The 20,433-nt window shown below is 36.1% G+C and overlaps 1 protein-coding gene across 1 annotated transcript; it reads left to right on the forward strand.

Moving 5' to 3' along the window:
- Window positions 1-1,043: 1,043 nt before the first annotated feature.
- On the forward strand, window positions 1,044-19,399 carry LOC118752029 (probable WRKY transcription factor protein 1; the record flags this gene model as incomplete). The annotated part of the gene is given in 4 exon segments (XM_036486854.1): window positions 1,044-1,286; window positions 7,154-7,279; window positions 9,725-12,289; window positions 19,265-19,399. Coding segments are annotated over 4 exon segments (3,069 nt in total), but the record flags the coding sequence as incomplete, so codon positions are not given.
- Between the last annotated feature and the right edge of the window lie 1,034 nt (window positions 19,400-20,433).

Genomic DNA, 20,433 nt, shown 5'->3' on the forward strand with positions numbered 1-20,433 from the left:
AATCAAAATATTATTTTTTTTTAAGAGGAGAGATAACTAGGGTACGTAGCTAAAAATTTAGTTCACTTGTTCGGGATTTCCCTGCATGGATATACATATGTATGTAGTTACCTACATACATACATGCACATTTTCTTATGATTAACTACTTATATTCTCTACGCTACTGGGTAAACATAAATGGGTTAGTGAGTGCATGCCTTTGTTGGTAGATACTGTTTAAGAATAAAATATTTACACTTAACCTTGTGTTTGCATGAGCTATTGCAATGAAATTTCAAACTCAATCGTTTGGAATGAAAATGAATGAATTAAAGATATGAATAAATTGTATAAATGTACGTATGTACATATGTACATATGTGCATAAACTATTGTGACATGCTGAGGAAAATGCTTGCACATACAACTAGCTAGTCACCCAAATATGTGTGCATCGCTTGATTGTTGGAAATATTTCTTGCAAAATTTGTTTTCTTGTTTTGATCCTTTTTACGCACGAGTGAGAAAAGAAACTTCAAATATTTAACACACGCACACAAATCCATTGTGGCGCGCACGCAATTTTGATGTATAGAGCGTGTGATAATCCTCGCAACAAATGCAAATAAATATCAACATAAATACATATTTATGTATGTTATGCGTGAGAATTTTTCTTTTGTATTCTGCATATTCCGTTGACATACATACATACATACATATGTATCGATAACGATGATTATGCGCGCAAATATTTGTTTTGTGCGCGAGCAAAGTGTTTTCAACGTTATTGTGATAAAATTGTTCATTATGTAAATATGCAAACATAAATACATTAAAGCAAAAAAAACTCAGTTTTTGGGTATTTAAGCTTCGTCATACGGCCTGGTTCACATACTGACACATATTCCAGTTCAGTTTTTTTACTCGACTATTTACTTTAATAATTATTCCTTTGAGCTTTGCAACACATGTTGCTACTTTCCTTGTTGTTGAAAAAATTTTTAATTAATTTTCGATGATTAAATTCCTTTTATAATTTTTTGTTTGTTTATTTTCAGACGCGCCCGTTTGCAGTACTAATACAATGATTGTGATTGGCGCTTCGCTAGAGGAGGCGGTGCCTATACCTTGCCGTGTTAATTCCGACCCACCGGAAATTGATTTTGAATGGACTTTTTCAACGAGCGGCGAACACTTTGAAGTACCATCAGGCCATTATGCGACGATACAGGAAGCCACGACCACCGGTGACGTACATCGTACTATAATCGAAGCGAACGATACACACTTTGAGACTTATGGTAATGTAATATTAAAAAATAAATGCCCTTTTATGCAATGATTTTCACCAAGCCTTCATCTAAGGCACATTTTTCTTTCGGTAATGTAAAAATTTGAAAATTCCATGCCAAAATGCTTACCACTGCTTTCCAATGACCAGCCGTGTTTAGTTTTACTACTATCTCGTACCAACCAACCGGTAGTGATGCACAAAATTTCTGAGTTATGCCACAGCAGTTCCTTTTGTTAGAAAATACAATTTTGTGTGGCAAAGCTTTAAAAACTATAGAGGTAAATAGTGAAATTAATAAATAAAATTTGTAAAGGTAAAAAAAAAAAGTTATGGGCGTAGTATCTGTACAACGAAGAGTTCAAACTCTGATTCAAAACTATAGAAATATTAATATTAGGCCGTGATCCCGTTTTCGTACGAATCTAAAACTTGAAATTTTTTTAGAAAATCAAAAGAGATTTTCATGATTTCCGATTCTTTTTGATCGGCGGATTTCTCGTTTTCTAACTATTAACATCTTTATCTTTGCTCTTTTCATTTTGTTTAATTGACTACAATTTTCTCATACAAATGTGTGCATAACTTTTTTATTACATAAGGTTTCGATAGTTTACCAAATCACATTTGGTCATACAAACATAAGTACCTAAAAGGAGAAAAGGTGGCAATTCCATTTTGTTAAAAATTTAATTTTTGATGCAGAATGCCAGGTAATACGAAACTACATCGATTTTCGTCCCTCGTGAATAATTTCAAAAAATGGACTTGACACCTTTTCACCCTTAAGTGACGATAGGTATATACGCGCATAGGTTTAAGTTTTATATACATACATATAGGGTCTCAGACAAGTGACCACGTCTGATTTTTTATTTTTTTTTTTAATATTCACAATGTTCTTGAAGCGATTTTTTTTTGTTATTTATTAAGCTAGGATCAAATAGCACAATATGTACCGATTTCCAACGAGCTTGACTTGTACATATTTAAAAAAAAAATTACAACTACTTTTTGAGTGGTCCTTTATCATAGCATTTTCCACAATTTTTTTCGGGTCAACATGATCACATTATCGTGCTTGAATGATAATAACAATAAAAAAATTCTTGACTTTGAGCGCCTGACGAAATTTGCCGCGTGTTTTACAATTTTTTTTGTTCTACAATGAGAAAAATAGTGTTCACATTATCGGTAAAGCAATATACGTTTTGGTTGCTTGTAGCCAGCACAACTTTGACTCAGACCCCCTGCTGTTACATTTCGAACATATTCCCAAAGCTCGCCAAAAAATGTAAAGATTAGATCTAACGACATAAATTTAAATCGCGCATGAGTTCCATAACAAAATTCGGAGTGGAAAAAAAATTTGAAATATTTATTTTCTTATATTAATTAAAATAATGTGATTACACACTTGCAAGTTTTAAAAAACAAAGCTCGTTAAGAGTACTCTCATGTTCTGAGGAGTTATATATTTTTTTAAGAGCACTCCGAGCGCTAGCGTTATTTACATTCTCTTCACTACAAACTCCTCACATGTTCGACTTACTTATCAATTTGCATATGGCGTATTTGTAAAACAGTTCATTCAGTCCATCAAGTTGTATGCAATGACCTGGCACCCAGAGTAAAGAAAGCTCGTTATGTTTCTCAACATAATTTAGTCGAGACTTGAATTGCCGAACTAGTTTGAAAGAACTTAGATAGAGGACATGCCAATTCCTTAAGTCCAGCTTGGCTGTACCTGCAGACACGTAAACTCCTTCCCCTCCACCTGTTTTCCACCACGTAATCCATGGCTTTGAGGATTGCAAATGCCTCAACCTGGAAGATCAAAGAATATTTTCTAAGAGAAAAGTGAAGCGCTTATGCCCATTAACTCCGAAAATAAACCCAAGATCCTGACCCTGAGAAAGTTTTGGAATGAAGATTCGACAATATATGAGTCCGAACTCAGTGCAGGAATTAACCCCGCTTTCCGCCTCAGGGTACTCAATAATATAGAATCTCTTGAACAAAGGTAATAGTGGCGCACTATGCTGTCGCATTGAAAAGACACAAGTACTCAAATCTCTGCCGCCAGCAATTTCCGTCTCGCCCCACTCAGTGTTATACCAAACATCAGGTTCCTTTTAGTCTGCAGTTGACTTTTAAGGCTTCCCCAAGTATGAAGACACAAAGTGACGGTAAGTGCTGCAGTGCGCCAAGATCAAAATACACCACTCAAAAAAAATAAAATAAAATAAAGTTAAATATATATAGGCTATCAAGCAACTGTTTTGGTTATTTACTATCGAAACCGGATAAATTTTCTTGGACCCCTACTTAAAACTCGTGGGCCCCCATATTTTTTTCACGCCAACATAGACCCACCCATCCATGGACCCCTGTGGGCCACCTGGACCACTTTGGAAATCACTGCACTACATTGTTTTGGCTGATTTGGGCCAAAACCGAACTAGTTCGAGAGATTTCGATATTCCACGTGGTCAGGTCTTTTACACCTGAACCATCAGTTCAGTTATTTCTGGGCGTTCTTGCCCTTGAGGTGAAACCTTTTTACATGGAAAATGAGGCAGGGTATTACATACCGGCATACACAATTACGGGATGCACAAGGCGTATTACGCGTCGTAATAACTTAAGCCTTAAAATTTTTTTATGTAAAATTTTTCTATGTAAATTATGCCAGAAGTTCTTCTTTGTAGATTTACTGGCACATCCGGCTATTTAAGGCTGATTTCCTGACTAACTACACTGGCTTACATATTTTAATTTTTTTTGTTCTCCAGACGCCACTATGCAGAATCGCTCGCTGATCCCAAAAACTTAGTTAATTTTTTATTTATGCATACGTTTTCGAAATATTTTCAATTAACCATTATTAAGCTTAAAAAAGAGTGGGCCCTCTTATTCATGTATATCTTACGAACCAACTGCAAAATCAAAATACAAAGAAAATAAAATTCTCCATATACCCTATATACATACATCACTATTCGATAGCCCCGATAGTTTCAGAGAAACTAATTCATTATTCAAGATTTTTTGTTTTTTTTATGAAAAAATGGAAACAATAAAAAATTTAAAAGCGAAATAATTAAAAAATACGAGTTTCTGTGTAAAAGTTTTGCACTTATTTTAAAGCCTATTCCTTTAGAAAAAAATTAAGCTACCAACGAAGAAAATCGATGGATAAATAAGAATGTAATGATTGCTAAAATGAAAATACGCACTAATTTTTTGTGTGAAATATAAGCAGTAAATAGTATTACTCGTAAGCCACGTACACCTGAGTAGGTAGCACGATTTAGAAAATAAATGTCACGCCATTCGCGGACCGCTAACCCTCTCTTCGTCGATTTGACACCATCCACCTAATCGCTGACGTCATAAACTACTTTTGTTTACATTCCCTGTTGCCAACTTCACGCTTTTCGCACCAAACAAACAATAAGTATAAAATCAGCTGCGTTTCAGAAATTAAAGCAAAACTTTAAAAAAAAATTAATATTCTCCATTTTTAGAAATGAAAAGAATAAATTTCTTTCTAATAGTGGTCGGGCCTTGGCCGGCATTGCAAACCTCCGAGTGTATTTGTGCCACGAAAAACAACTTCTAATAACAAGTAATTTCTAACCTAAAAACAAACCCAACTTCAATTTTCATATAAAAATTTAGGAGTACCGTTATTTTCATGATCCAATGACCAGATCTAAACCTCTTCTGAGGCACTATCTTTGCGATGCAAAAAGAATTATCGAAATCGGTTGAGGTGATACAAAGTTATGCGGTAACATACATAAAAACAAAAAAAATATTCCGACGAACTGATAACCTCCTCCCTTTTTTGGAAGTCGGTTAAAAATACAATCGCCGTTCATAATCCGCGTAAAACTATAGGTTTCACATCACAAATCGGAGAAGAAGCTTGCCCAAATACTGACATTTTGCGTAAGCGGCGATATATTATTATTATTAATGCTATCGACAACAATTCAGCATGTTACTTCCATGAAATTCTTTAAAAAAAAATTTTCCGAACCTTGTTATTTATGGTTTTTTTTATGCAGCGCAACTTCGCAGTAGCTACAAGTAGATTTTGCATTTTGTTGATTTTATTTGTTGAAAAAATTTAAATGAACAAAAAGAACACTAAGCTGTATTCTACCCCAATTTCTTTAACCCACATTAGTCCTTAGGGTCAAAGTTTACGCTTTTTTAATTTTGAATCCGATTTTCTCACTTGTTTTGGGTCAGATCAATCTATTTTTTTTTTACTTTATTTTTTCTGCTAAAAAATAAAATTCTGTTTATAATGGAATTTCACATTGTAATTGAAGTAGTTTTTTTTTCTATCCTTACCAATTGGATCCAAGGGTCCCAAAGGACCCTATTCTCACATAACAGAGAAAATTTAAATTTTCATTGGGATTTTGGGAGGAATAATTCATCGTCTAAGCAATTCCGTCCAGTTCGTTGAACAAACAGAGAGCATAGGAGCCAGCATTTCACTACCAACTGGATCCAGTACAAATAAACGTGGGCGATATTTCTTATGTCAATATGACATAAGCGCAAACAAATTTCTAGGCATTTGAACTCCATTTGGTGATCGAATGGTCGTTTGAACGAACGAAGACGACCAGTCACTCGTTCGGGACTGTCATCATTCCAAATTAGGAGACGATTAGTACGTCCACATCTGTTATAATCCGAAATATGCATTTTGACGTTTGAGCCCGTTTCCAGCTGCAGAAGATATGCAGTCAGTTGCTGAGGTTGATATTGGCGAACTGAGATAACACTAGAATCGCTGGGCTTTAAAACCAAAGCCTTCAGGGCGACGAACATAATGAAATGATGAACTGTTCATGCTCTATAATATTTATTATGGACATACATACATAAGTATGTATGTTACATAGTTGGGAGAACTTCGTAAGGCTAAAAGAGAAAATAAGAAAGATTTTTTTTATATTTTGTTTGGCTATGCTCTAAATGTACCTAGAGGAATGTGTTTGTACCGAATATACTTTCAAAAAATTATAAAAGGCGCGAAAAAAGGAAAATTTTAGCTACTTACTGAAAGCCTATTAGGTAATGTAATACCTTTTTACAATTGTATTCATTTAATTAGTGGTCAAATAATTGCAATAATTTTTTGTAAGTAATGCCCGACGGCTTAAAATTACTTTCGTTGAGGGTCCCTACTGTACCAAGTACACAGAAGCCCGCCGCTACTGAGAAAATACGATTTGGTTAATATTATTTTGTGGTGGCACACATTGAGAGTTATTTTATTTGATGTAGCAATTCAAGTATTTCTATTGCAACAGCAAAATAAATTTAATATTTGCGACTATACACAATCAGTGGGAAAAGTTCCTATGAAATTTTTCCAATTATTTTACTACTTGTATTAACTTGTTAGTCAAATCAGTCCTCTAGGTATTGAAATCATAAAAATTGGTTTAAATCAAGATTCAGTTTCATTTTGTTTGGAATTCAATTGAAAGCGTAAAATTTGTAAGTTTTATTTTGAATTGTACCCTTTTATTCTGATATAACAACATTGCTGGTTTTCCGCTTTCCTCTCACGTATGTACAAACATATAGCATACCTGAGGCAAATTTATAATCCTTTTGATTATACCCGTACATGACTCAATGATGACGCAACTGATGATAATTGAATTTATTTAAAAAATTTCGTAAAAACAAGGAAATCCCTTCAAAACCAATCACTTAGAAATGTTAATTCTGTCGTATGTAGTATACATATATATCGCCAAATATTCATATGTATATAAACTTATGTTTACAAATAAACAACTAATACATTTGTGTATATTGTTTGCTCTTCTCTTACAGTAGAAACCGTAAGCGAATTGATATACACTCCAAAGGGGGAACGAGACTATGGCACACTGGCATGCTGGGGCCAAAATTCAATTGGCAAACAATCAGAGCCGTGTTTGTTTCAAGTAGTGCCAGCCGGTAAGTCAACACACAACAGTTTGTATCTTGAGTTATTATGGTAAATGACGAACCAGCGCATATATGTACATATGTAAGCACATGTTATTTTGGAAGTAGGTGCTTTTATGATACAGCATTATTGGCTTACTTGTTGCAAGGAAGAATTTATGTGGACAGTTGCACAATACTCAGAAATTGCGTAGACATCTCATGAAAATTGTCCAGTGATTGTGTTATTGTACTCGTATGTAGGGGGAATTAAATAAAATCAAATAAGTAAATTGATTTTATGTATGCACATTAGGGTGATCTAGAAATGCACAGGAAAATCTACTGTTTGGCATTTTCCTGCTGCCACCGTCAGAACTGAGGAATATCGAAAATAAGGGAGCCATATTTTTTTTTATTTCAAACGATTAATATTTAACGATGCCGCCGGGATTTGAAAATTTCCATATGTTTTACATGGGGAAAATAAAATTTTTCGTAGAACTGCTATAGAATTGTGATCTTTTAATCGAAAATCAATATTTTTTCAGAAAACTTTAAAATTTAAAATTTTGCTATCAAGTATTTTGCGACCGCTGTGAGTGAGTGGTTAGAGGAGAGTACTTTGTAGGCCCTGGGTTACACTTGTTCTGAGCAATGCCCAAATAACCAAAACTTTTTTCTAAGAGCGGTCGCCCCTCGGCAGGCAATGGCATTCCTCAGAGTGGTAGTTCTGCCTTGAAACAGCATGTATTTTCCTCATGTAAAATATATTGACAACTTCAAAGCTGCGGCGGCACGTTAGCTGGAAAAATATATGTACATATGTATGTAGGTACTCTGTTAGAAATGGGGGAATGTGACAATGCTGTGACTTATGAAAAACGCATAGATTTTAAGCAAACAAAACAGGAATGCTGCAAGTAAGATAAGAAAAAATATAAATAAAAATATCTATTTGTTTTTGTTATTGTTGAATAAAAATATCTATGGAAAATGCATTTCATGATTGTACATTTAATTGAAAATCTCAGTGCGAACAAGAGTTGCTCATAAAAATACATTTGCTTCATTGCCAATTGAGAAAATTTAATTATTTTGGCCTCTGAGAATATTAAACAGCAGTCTGGAACTTAGGAAAATCTATGAATTCACCACACACAACTCTTTATAATTAGTAATACCTATGACCAACGCCAGGCCAATGTTGGTGGCCATATACTGTTATTCGGCCAAAAAAAAATATTTTTCTTTTATTAAAATGAGTATTAGTTAAAGCAAACGTTGCGCCAGCTGCCTTTTGGATATGTCCTGGTCATGTATGGTTTTTAGCCTATTAAAGTATCAAGATCATAGATATTTGCGCCAGAGCTATGAGAGTCGAGGTAGCTGAAACCCTTCGTCTGCGGCGAGAGTTGGTAAAGACGACAATTGTCTTTCAGTGAATGCGGTTAAATCTCTTCTGCGTGTTTGAAGATATCCCTAAGAGAGGGTAAGTGCCTTTCTTTGTTGGCAGTTGAGCAGCGATTGTCTGTCGTGAAAAATTGACGATGAAATTGATATTCAGCCGAAACCAGAATACAACCCGTTTCTCTCCGAAGTGTGGCCGGCCTTCTACTATTTATAAATTGATTTAATTTCCCACTTTGAGTTGCAACTCTGACTATGAACTCGAAAAAGTCAGAATAGATCATACTTCCAGTTTTAGAACGGTACGCCAATACGAGTTCAAGTTATGAGCCATATTAGGGTTTGTAATATGACGATTCTCTGAGTTTCAAAAGCAAATAATCTTCATAATTCTGATTACTGATAAACTTTTACTTATACGGTAACTTTTTTACTATTTTTCAATTCAGAATTTATGACACCAAAAGAGTCCGAAATGGGTCAGCCTAGTTGACTGGGCTCAGAATCAATCATATTTATGGCGAAAGAAATACTCATTTTAGGCTCATGAATCCTGAGCATTGAGAAAATGGTTTAACCCTTTGCCTACCATGGAAAAAACTAGCATTACCTACTGTTCGGGTCCATTAGGTCCCTATGTATGGGCTGGCAGTTCCCGCTAGATTTAGAATAGCAACATCAATTATTTAAAAATGATTAAAATAATCATAAAAGTATACTATAGACTACATGAAAATAAGCAAATTAAGGGAATTATTGAGCTCAAAACCATCAGATATTGATAATGGTAACATAATAAAATTGTATTCGGGTCCATTGGACACAGCCGGTATACAAAGGGTTAAAGGGATACTATAAGCTACATACCTTATTTATTTATTTCGTTTTAGCAGGAAAAGTAAATAAATTTATAGATAATCTCAAATAATTGCATTTATTTACATACATACATACATACATTTATTTGCACAAAGGCTTGCCAAATACGACCAACAATCACTTTATTTTCTAAGAGCTATAACGCTGTTATTTTCTCTCTCTTTTATCAATTGTCCACGCACACAGCTAAGCCTGGCGCGTTGCGCAACTGTACGTTGCGTCCATATGTGGTGACCTCCGCCTCGCTAAACTCATCGAATCAGACAACAATGCATGGCAATCAGATGGTGCCGGCACAATATGGCCGACACGAATCAAATTTTCCGCATATGGAGTATGTACGTGAGCGTAATAATAACAATAGCAACAACAATAAGAATGGCAATAAAATTCACAATAGCGATGGCAGTGGCAACAACAAAGCGAGTAGCACTAGCAAAACCAATAATAAAATAAGCAGCATTCTTAATAAGCAACAGCAACAGCAACAGCGAAAAAATAATGCAAATACATTGATTGGTCAGCAGCAACAGAAATTGCATCACCAACAACAAAAACATCGGCCGCCACAAGTGAACGAACAACAACAGCGACAACAACTGCAACGCCTGAAAGAACGTACATCATTTACGCCATCTCAGACACTGGCGGCAATCAAGAGACAACAACAGCAACAACAACAGCTGCAACGACAGCAGCAGCAACAAAAACATAACAAGGAAACATCATCATCATCAGCAGCAGCAGCAGCTGTCGCAGCTGAAGCGTCCGCAGTAGCTGGAGCTGACATTAACAAAAAATTGCTAGCAGCTGCAACGCGTAAGCCAGCGACTTTGCAGGGTACAGATGCCGCAGGCAACTTAGCAACGATGGCGTATATCAATAACAAAACTGATGGATTACCCACGAAGATGCGAGTGGACAGCAAACATCGAGTGAAACGTGCTGCTGATGAGCATGCAACAACAGCTAAACAGCACAACAAGAACACCAGTTCGAAGCATAAGCAAAAGAAGAAGATTCACAAAGAGACTGCGTCAGTGAAGGAGCTACAGCTACAGCATTCAAGAAAGCTAACTTCAAAGCAGACGCAGAAGATGAAGATGAATGTGAGCAACAAAAGGCAAAAATCAAATTTATCACTGCCAACAGTTGGTGATGAGGCTGCGGCTGTCGTCGGCAATGGCAGAAATGTGCAGGCCAACAACAAGGGTAACAACAAGCAAACGCCAGCGACGAAATACTACAATTGGCGGCGAAAAAATACGCACAAACGTGAGGTGGCACCAGTGATGAGCGAAGTAATCCATCATTCAACGGTAATGGCAACGGCAATGCCAACAGCAACAGCTATATCAAAGGAAACGGAAAAGGAAGCCAACGAAGTATCAGTGGATGATGAAGCAGCTAAAGTTCACGAAGAATTGCGACTTACCAAGAGAGAAGCAGGTAGTATAGTGGCAAATGAGTATGAGCAACATGCAACTTACAAAGGAGAAATAAGCGCAGATTTAGCGCCAGTAAAAGTGTTTGAAACAGCTGCAACCAACGACAACAACACAATCACACTCAGCAGCAGCACTTTCGGCCCACCAATTGGCAATTTCATCAACTCAAAGGCGAATAATCAAACACACCAACAAAATGTGCAACAGCGCTCACAAATAGAGCTTCAGCATGAATCAGCGCCGCCGCTCATTGCCACTGATGATATAGCAGCGTCCGCCACAAGCTCTATTGATAAGGTGCGTATACGCAAATCTTTGACGGCCAAAAATGTTGGCGCAACTGCTCGTGTTAGCAGTAGTAGTAGTAGCATTAATGCTGACGGCAAAAGCGAACACCATTTCTCGCAGTACAGCAAAGTTAGCCATCACGATAACAATTTTACCCAAAACTTCAACAAAGTCAACAATAACAATGCAACACCCAGCGCACCAACTAGCGCGCTTCAAATAAGCAATCACGCAGTTGCATTTCATCATCAAAAGCAACAACAATATGAACAAGGACAGCAACGCACAACAAATGGTAATCGCGGCATCGATGTTATTGGCATGCAACGCGCAATTAATGATCTAGCCTCCAGCTCAGATGAAAGTGACAGAGCAGCAGAAATTTTTGGTAACAAATTTGCTTATGAAGATGACGGTGATGAGATTGACATGCCAGCCGATGAAGTGGCTGTTGGCGCTGATGGCATGGATAAAGAGTCGGACGGCGAAGTGGATGTTAACACCGCTGAAGCTGGCGCTGGTGTTGAAGCTGATATTGATGCAGACGAGACCGGCGATGGCGAGGATGCGGAGCTAAATAGCTTCATTGAGGTGGATGAGGAGCTATCACCACCCACTCTGAGCGCCCTACGGAGTGAGTTTCGTTTGCCGTCAGCCGATATAGCAGATGCGGCAGATGGGCCACATTTCGATTACTCACGCATGGAATATAGTTTTAGTAATGGCATTGCTACGCACAGTCTGGTCGGCAGCAATGGTAATGGGCACGGTCTTGGTCTGGATGGCATTAGCAATGGCAACGGTATCGGTGGGGGTGGGGGAGGTGGTACTATCAACCTGGAAAATTACGATAACATTGTTTACTCAACGATGGAATTGGAATGCATGCCGGGCTATGATGGTGGTTTGCAGCAGCAGTTCTTCCTGGAGGCATACGATTCGAAGACGAAGAAACTGCGATTAAATACGACGAGCACATATGCGGATATACCCATATTTCGTATCGATTTGAGTGGTAAGTACATAATTAATTGAGTTTTCAATTCAATACTTATACGCTCGTTGATTTAAAGGTTTCTTCGACAAAATTTTGTTGTAATAATCATTTCCACTTCAGGTGGTCCCAAGGCATATCTAACGTTAGATCAAAAACAAAAATTATTGGAAGAAATAAAAATTGTTGTAACTTTATTTCTTAGTAAATTTGTTTGTTTCTCAAAGCATTGAGCCATCCTTTGCAAGGCCCAGTAATCAGCGTTTGTGCTGCTGAGTTGGGCGAACGTTCCATATCAATTCAATCGAAGGATGAGATTTTTATCTAGAAATCATTAATAAAGGAAAGATACCTTTACCAATGTGAAATAAAAATTCTTCTCATTCAAGGAGAAATGTATACACCCTCTCTCCGGGTATGCGGAAAAATCTAATCTACTACCCGGGTACCCGAATAAATAAAACCTCTTACCCAGATACTCGGGTAAAAAGAACCCCCATGTAAAGATAACCCACTACGCGGATCCCAGAAAACGCTATTCAAGTATCCGGTATTTAAATACCTATCCGGATAGCCGTGCCATGATAACCCCCTACCCGGATACCTGGATAAAGATAACCGCCCACACGGGCACTCAGATGAAAAACTTGGGGCAAATATAATCCACTTTTCAAGTATCTGGATAGAGAGATTAGAGTACTCGTCTAAAAATAACCCTGTATCCTGGTACACGGATAATGATAGCCTACTACCCGGATCTCGGACAAATATAACGTAAGTACCCGTATAAGGATAACCATCTAACCGCTTCATCCATGTCGCTTCTGCAGTGGTCGTTCCAGGGTGTGCCCCATCTGGCTGCGTGTAATCCAATAAGACAATGTCCGGTGAGAACTCCAGAGGCTTGGTAGCTTGGGACGTCTATGGCTGGCCAGAGTGTTTTTGCGATATGACAGGTCGGTTCCATTCGCCATATTTCTTAATTGGCAATTTCGATGAAGTTTTCTTTCAAAAGAAATGTTCATGTTTGAAGAGGGATACCGCTAGTATTACTTATACATGTATCAGAAAAGTCGTTCCATGACGCGCGAGTTCATCAGCCTTGAAATTTCATTTAATGTCGCAATGGACAGGTACTCGGACAACGTATGTTCTGAATGTTGAGAAGTAGAGACCTTCGGACCAACCATATCCCTAATTTTGGTGTACAAAATGCGTTCCGGAGACTTCAGTAGGAAGTACATGCTAGGCGCCCTTGGGATTTTCAAAAGGATCTTGTGTTATTGGTTTGCCTCCGAGTTGCAGCATCTAAATACCTCCCAATTTGTTCGTCTGGGATTTACGAGCGCTCTAGGCGCACAAATCAAGATGTTCAATTTAAAGCAAATTAATGAGTTTTCCCCGGTTGCTCACCAATTCGTCCCTGGTTTTTTAGCAAAGGATATATTGAGTACCTCACTTCATTGAGTAGTTACAAAAGTAGGGGAGTGCCCAACATTAATATTATAAGATTGCTTAAGAAAAATTCGATGGTTTGTGCTTGAGCTGCCCAAATAACTTTATGGGCATTCGCGTCTGACATTAGCGGGTGCTCGCTAGCACCTATCCACACAAAAAACTGCAAACTATTACAGAGAATTTAAGTTAAATAATACTTCGCAACACTTAATAAAAAAATGTTTGAGGCAAATAGGAAAAAATTCGGAGGCGATTCAGATCAACAAACATCTTTAAAATATATGACTTTTTTTAATTCTTTAATTCGTGCAAGTGAACGGATCTGACTTTCTTTTTGAAACTTGCACTCGCTAAAATCTAAGGCGTGCGCATTACTATAATATTGTGATAACTTCCGATTCATGCTAAATCATTACATTAGGGATGTCGGAGAATCATCGATGCATCGAAACTATCGATGGTAATTAACAAAATAATTCTATTGCGGTTTTTAACGAAAAGAAATTCAATCGTTAACACTTTCGCTGTAGCATGCATTTAGGCGCTAGGGGGTAACAGTGAGCTCGCAATGGCTTACGCCAACTTTTTAACCGACTTCCGAAAAAAGGAGGAGCTTATCAGTTCGTCGGAATATTTTTATTTTTTATTTTTATGTATGTTACCGCATAACTTTACCAAGTTCTACATTTGTAACAATTTATATGAAGCTAAGTAATTCCTTAAAGGTTGAAAGTTAGACTAAATTTATTAACACACTTTCATTAGTACCATTTATTTATTGTCGCACTTTCATACTAGCGGCCTCTTTCCAACTACCTAAAATGTACAATTGATTTAACATTTGGTGCGAAAACTGCAGCGAACTCTTAGCTAGTTAATGTAGCAGTTATTTCATTTGGTAATAAATCACCTAGCAAACAAACGCAAAATGAAGTGGAAAGGATAAAACAACAAAAAGTAATACCAGCTATTAACAGGCCTGGTGGCAGCAGCAGCAGCGGTTTCAGGAAAAATAATAATCGCGCTGCCACATTGAAAATAATGAGCTGAAGTTGTGCGTTTTTTCTCCGATAATTGTGTGGCGAAAGACTTCGCCGACAAAACGATTAATTAGCAAAAGTATTACCCTCTTCTCTCCATATGGTCTGATTCATTTATCGCTCAATACATAGAAACGGATGCATTAGAAAAAGAGATTCGGATGCAGTTCTTGTCTGCTGGAACTTTTAAAAAAGGATTCGATAGCTAAAACAGGGTGGTTAGGGTAGTCCTATTTGAAATAGCTGTTTGCGGTTAGTTAATCATCTATTTTTTTTACGGCGGTTAGTGTCTTGAATGATGACTAGGTAGACAAAGATGTGGGATATGGCATCAAAAACTTTTCGCGGGTTTTAAATTGAGCCTTTTTATACTTCTTAGGAATATGAAATGGTATTACAACTTTGGTCCGATATTTGTAAGTACCAGAAAAAGTAGAGATAGACCCATAAAAAATTATACCAAAATGTCAGAACATCGAGTTGTTTGAACGCAGTCTAGTCCCTTAGTTAGTTATCAGACAGAAATTTGATAAGCGGATGTCTTTTTGTAATAATTTATTTATTTAGAAATTTCTCAGTATTTTTGACCGTTTTCGGAAAACAAGGAGGTTATCAATTTGTCTGAATACTTTTTTTATGCATGTTACCGCATAACTTGGGACCACGTTTACCGATTTCTATAATTCTTTTTTCAAAGGAAAGGTTGGTCCCATACAAATTTGATTTATGTAGAAATTAACGGTAATATAAAATTTTTATATTAGAATTGAAGTCGGTTTTGTTTTTTACATAAAAATTAATTTTTATTTATTACCAACAGAGAGTTTACGGCGAAAATAACAAAGATCGGGGCACTTTGACTAAGGCATATTGAAAAGGTAGTATGAGTAGAGCAGCGGATTTGATTTTCTTCAAATTATTTGGTCTCTAAAATTTCAAATATTTTTCATTTCTTTTCACAAAAATTCTAAATTCTAATACTAATTCTAAATCTATTTGCATGGGAAACCCTTTTCCATATAAAACAAGCAACTGAAAAGCAGTTTTTGGAACTTTCACCTAACTCAGTAGCAGAAACGCTAATTACTGGGCCTCGCAAGGGATGGATCGATGCTTTGAGAAGCAAACAAGTTTACTAAGAAAAAAATCGCAACATATTTTATCTTTCCAAATTAAATAACAGCAAAAATAATATGATAAAAGGGCGGCTATAAATTTTCGACAACTGTATATTAGCATATAACCAAGTCGGTTCCATGCGTTCTTTTCAGCACTTCGCACCTGGTTGCTATTTGGTGTCGATTTTGCTTAATTTATTAACTTGACTGGGTGTGGACAGTATGGGGAAAAGGCACAATTTCAAAAGTTTTGCGTTTGACAGCCGCAATGCTAACGAAACGAAAAACGACAGCTAAGTTAATCGCAAATCGACTGTGACTTTTTTCATTTTTTTATGCCTTTGCGAGTTAATGAGCCAAACTTTTCGTCTATCGAGGCACTTACTTTTAAGCAATGCGCTTTTTTTTATTTGCAACGGCTACAGTTTATTACTAAATCACTCACACACCCATTAAATATATGTATGCATATCTATGTAAGTACCGCCATACACATGATCAGTTAGCGTAGCAACATCGATGGTACAAATATTTAGTACGATTTTTGGCAGCCTTATATCGCTTATTGTTGGTGGTTTCTATATAGGCATCAAAAGTATGTAGCTGAAAGCCTTAACACTCCACTCTACACTTCTCTACTTACTTATCCCCTTACAAACTAACCGCCAGACTTCTTTGTCTAACGCAACGCTTGCCAGTTCACCCACCGCAGGCATTGCTGCAGGTTTATTTGCAAAATCTAACGAAGCGTAAAGTCACGATTAGTTAGACAAGCGCGCTAAGCTGCCAATGTCAGTACAACACAGCCAACTTTACTCTAATTTACTTCGCATCTCTTCACTTTGCCAACTGCACTCTTCGCCCGCCGCCAACTGCTCAGTAAACATCTCACTGCACCCACTCACTAACGTTAACTGTTCGAAGTCGAATGTTTGATGGTATTGTAAATAGAGTGAAAAGATCAAAGTCGCTTTTGAAAATCATTGTAAGTGGTTGATGTGTTAGTTTTGCATTTGTTGTTGCTGTTCAATGATATTAGTACTGCAACGGTAGTACCCTGCAGTGAAAATCCAAACTAGACAATAAACTTTCTAGTAGAGTATCTGGTAAAAACTTACTAGTTTATTGACTGGTATGAGTCGAAGCGGCGACTTATTCAATTCGAATAACTTTATTTTAAATAGCCAGGACCCCTTGAAGTTACTGGGAAGTACGTATGTACTTCAATCGAAAATATAAGTTTATGAATTTAATTGCCAGTTTCACGAAAGAAATTTAATACCGTTTTTAAAGTGGCAGTTAACTTTAGGTTTTCCGTGAAAAATTTTAACGTTAACTGCCGAAACTGGTAAACGACACTAAGTGAAAAATTATTTTTTTCTGTCAGTTTCGATTTAAATTCAAAAAACAAGCTTAAAGAATGTCGCAATAATTAAAAAAAAAATAATAATCTTCATCAGATAAAGGTAGAAAGTTTTGTCATTCGTTTATTAGGGTGTAACGATTTGCAGATGCATTCCGGTGCAGGTAAGAGACCATCTAAGAGTCAAGGGTACTAATAGACATAGACCAACGATATCCAGTTTGTCGCGTTTGAAAAAATATAATCAAAAAAATTAACTAAAATGTATTTCTGCGCTCAGGGAGAATTCGAATATAAAAAAATTGCAATTAAAAAACTTAAAGTTTACTGTAAAAATTCAATTACAATCAGTTGAGTACACATTTAAAAAAGTAAGTGCCAGGCACGGATTATTTTATCGATAACAACATCGATACAAATATCGTCCAGAAAATCGATAAAAGTTTATTAGCACGTTTCTCTTAAATTAATACCATTTTCGTGTGGAATTTCCGTTAAATTTGCCAATTTACTCGCAATCAGCCAACCACCGCTAAAGAAGATTCACTTCAAAAACACTTATTTTTGCGCTGGCCGAGGGTTAGACTTTCTCGTATGCTAGCTCTCCAGCTGGACATCACCATGCCAGTTAGTAGTACGGAACAAAGATAGAAGACGAACTAGTTGAGCTAAAAAGGAAATTGTTAGTATCATAGTTCGCAATTAGTGGCATTTACTACAGGGTAGCTACTACGTAGATATATGTATGTATATAATTTAAGTGTTCTTACTATTGATGTTTCTTTATCGATAGTGTTGTTTTGCACGACTGTGGCTTCTACACTTGAAGTGAAACTTTATTTTATTTACTTATGTACATATATAAGTATATCACTAACTACTATTTAATATGTAGTAACCAAAAATTACAAACAACATTTGCGTAAATAGCTGTATGTTTATATGATATGCAAGTAAACCCAAATACAAACGTACATTTAAACAAACTTACCTACATATGTAGTAAGTAATAGGTACATGCAGCATGCGTATTGGCTTCGGAAAATGCTCTTCCGGCAAAATGCTTGCTAATGATTTCGTGTGCTCAAAGTTGATATGAACTTTCTGAGTACATTTCGTTGTATGCATTTGCGTGTGAGCCTCTAGTGATTGCCTTTTTGGCATAAAAAGTGTGAAAAATTAAAACTCTTAGGTAATTAAGCTATCGACTATCATAATGAATACAGCATTTTATTATGCAAGGCAAACTTATAGCTGAAGCTAGTACATCACCATAAAGAAAAAACTGCTGAGTAGTGGTAAATAAGTAGAAAGAAAACTAAAAAACGTTGTAATGGGATTTTATAAAAAGAATCAGCTTTTAGCATTGTTTTTTATATATTACAATATAAATCTTTGCGTATGCCTCAACTCCAGTAACTTCTTTGATCTTGCAACTACGGCATGCTCCTGTACGTCCAACTCTAGCCCAATGTATAGCGCTTAACCTAATCAGGCAGTGGCCTGCTATAGCGCTTATAAAGAAGGAAATTTCTGTATTTAGCTAAGAAATGTGCCTTACTGTTGCAATAACAGCCAACTCCCGAGCTTGCGATAAGAGCTATAGCGAAAATAAACGATTATTAAAAACGGAGCTTAACCCTTTCATGACCTAAAATAAATTTGAATGACAAGAAGATCTCAATTATAACCTATTTAGGAAAACCCTTACACTTCAGTGAATTCATGAACTTTAGTAGTATTTTATAAAATTAATTTATTTTGAGTGAGATTTGTATGCTGGACCTTATATTATGTTGGTGTCATTTTACGACCCATGACAAGTTTAATGATTGCACGATTTTCAAAGATTTCTTATATGTGCAACAACACAAAAACAAAATACACATTAAAAATAATAAGCAAATTCTAACTTTGCCCTTCTAAGCGCGAAAGGGAAACCTAAGCAAATTCTACACTAATTCTAACAACTTAATAATATCTCGAAAAAATTATAATTCTCTCGTTTATTTTACAGATCTAACTTCCATGGATTACTATCCCGATGCCAATCCAGCCCTGCATCTGGTAGTATACAGCGCTAATCAGAAAGGTCGTTCCGAACCAATCGTTTTAGAAAATATTCCGATAAATGAAGCTGAAAAACGACAAGGTAAGTGCAGTTTAACATTGTGTAAATAATATAACTAAATATGTACAAACAAAACTTTTTAATATTGTTTACCGGAAAGGTCATTAAGTCCGTGAAATTTTAAGCGTATGTCTTATAACTTTTTTTTAATTAGCAGATACACTTTTATACTAAAATATTTTTTTCTGCGTTCAAAATTTTGAATCCTAATGATTAGAGTCGAATATTTATGCCATAAAAGGATCATAAAAACATATACCATCATAATTGAGGATATATAAAGATATTTCCACAATACAATACAGCACTTGTGAGCGCTAAAAAGTGAATGAGAAAATATTAAGAAAGCAATTTTAAAAATAATATTTAAGGCAAATTCGTTGTCTAATACCCACTAGATAAAATACTTTAATAATAATCTATATATATATATAATTTTTCATACCACCATGTACTCAATGCCTGTACTCATTAAAAGTATCGAATAGAAAATTCGATGCTACTCAAAGTATCGCTAGGAAATACCCGTCTCTACTACTTGTACTCGAAGGTACTCAAACGAGACATTTTAGTTCATCTAAATTGACAAAGGGGTAAATTGTTTAAATTTATTACTTTATCCGCAATCTTACATGAACGCATCTCGGTAAATACTTGCGTAAAATTGCTTATTATTTAACTTTTATGGCTAGTTACGATTCATTCTTACCTCGCTCGTTGTGTTCATTTGCCTTTTATGTGTTCGTAGCCAAAGTGACCACCTGGTAATCTGTCAGGGTGGAATTTTGCTGAAATGTATGCATTTAAAAAGACTCTAAAATATTTTCCATATACATGAGGCCACATTTTTTTTTTAAGAGTTTATAATGAGCTGTATATGAGGCCAATAAGAGTCCAATATGACTGATTTTCAGGCCCATTTGATGTATGAATTTAAGCTCATATAATGCGACCTTCGAAGGGAAGGAGACACCTTCATTTCGGATTCTTAAATGAATTGATAGTTATTCAAAATTTCATGCAGATGTTGAGAATATGCTCGTACATATTTCTTG

Source organism: Rhagoletis pomonella, unplaced genomic scaffold (genome assembly GCF_013731165.1).
Source record: "Rhagoletis pomonella isolate Grant_MI unplaced genomic scaffold, Rhpom_1.0 Rhpom_scaffold_01177, whole genome shotgun sequence".
Taxonomy (NCBI): Eukaryota; Metazoa; Arthropoda; class Insecta; order Diptera; family Tephritidae; genus Rhagoletis; species Rhagoletis pomonella.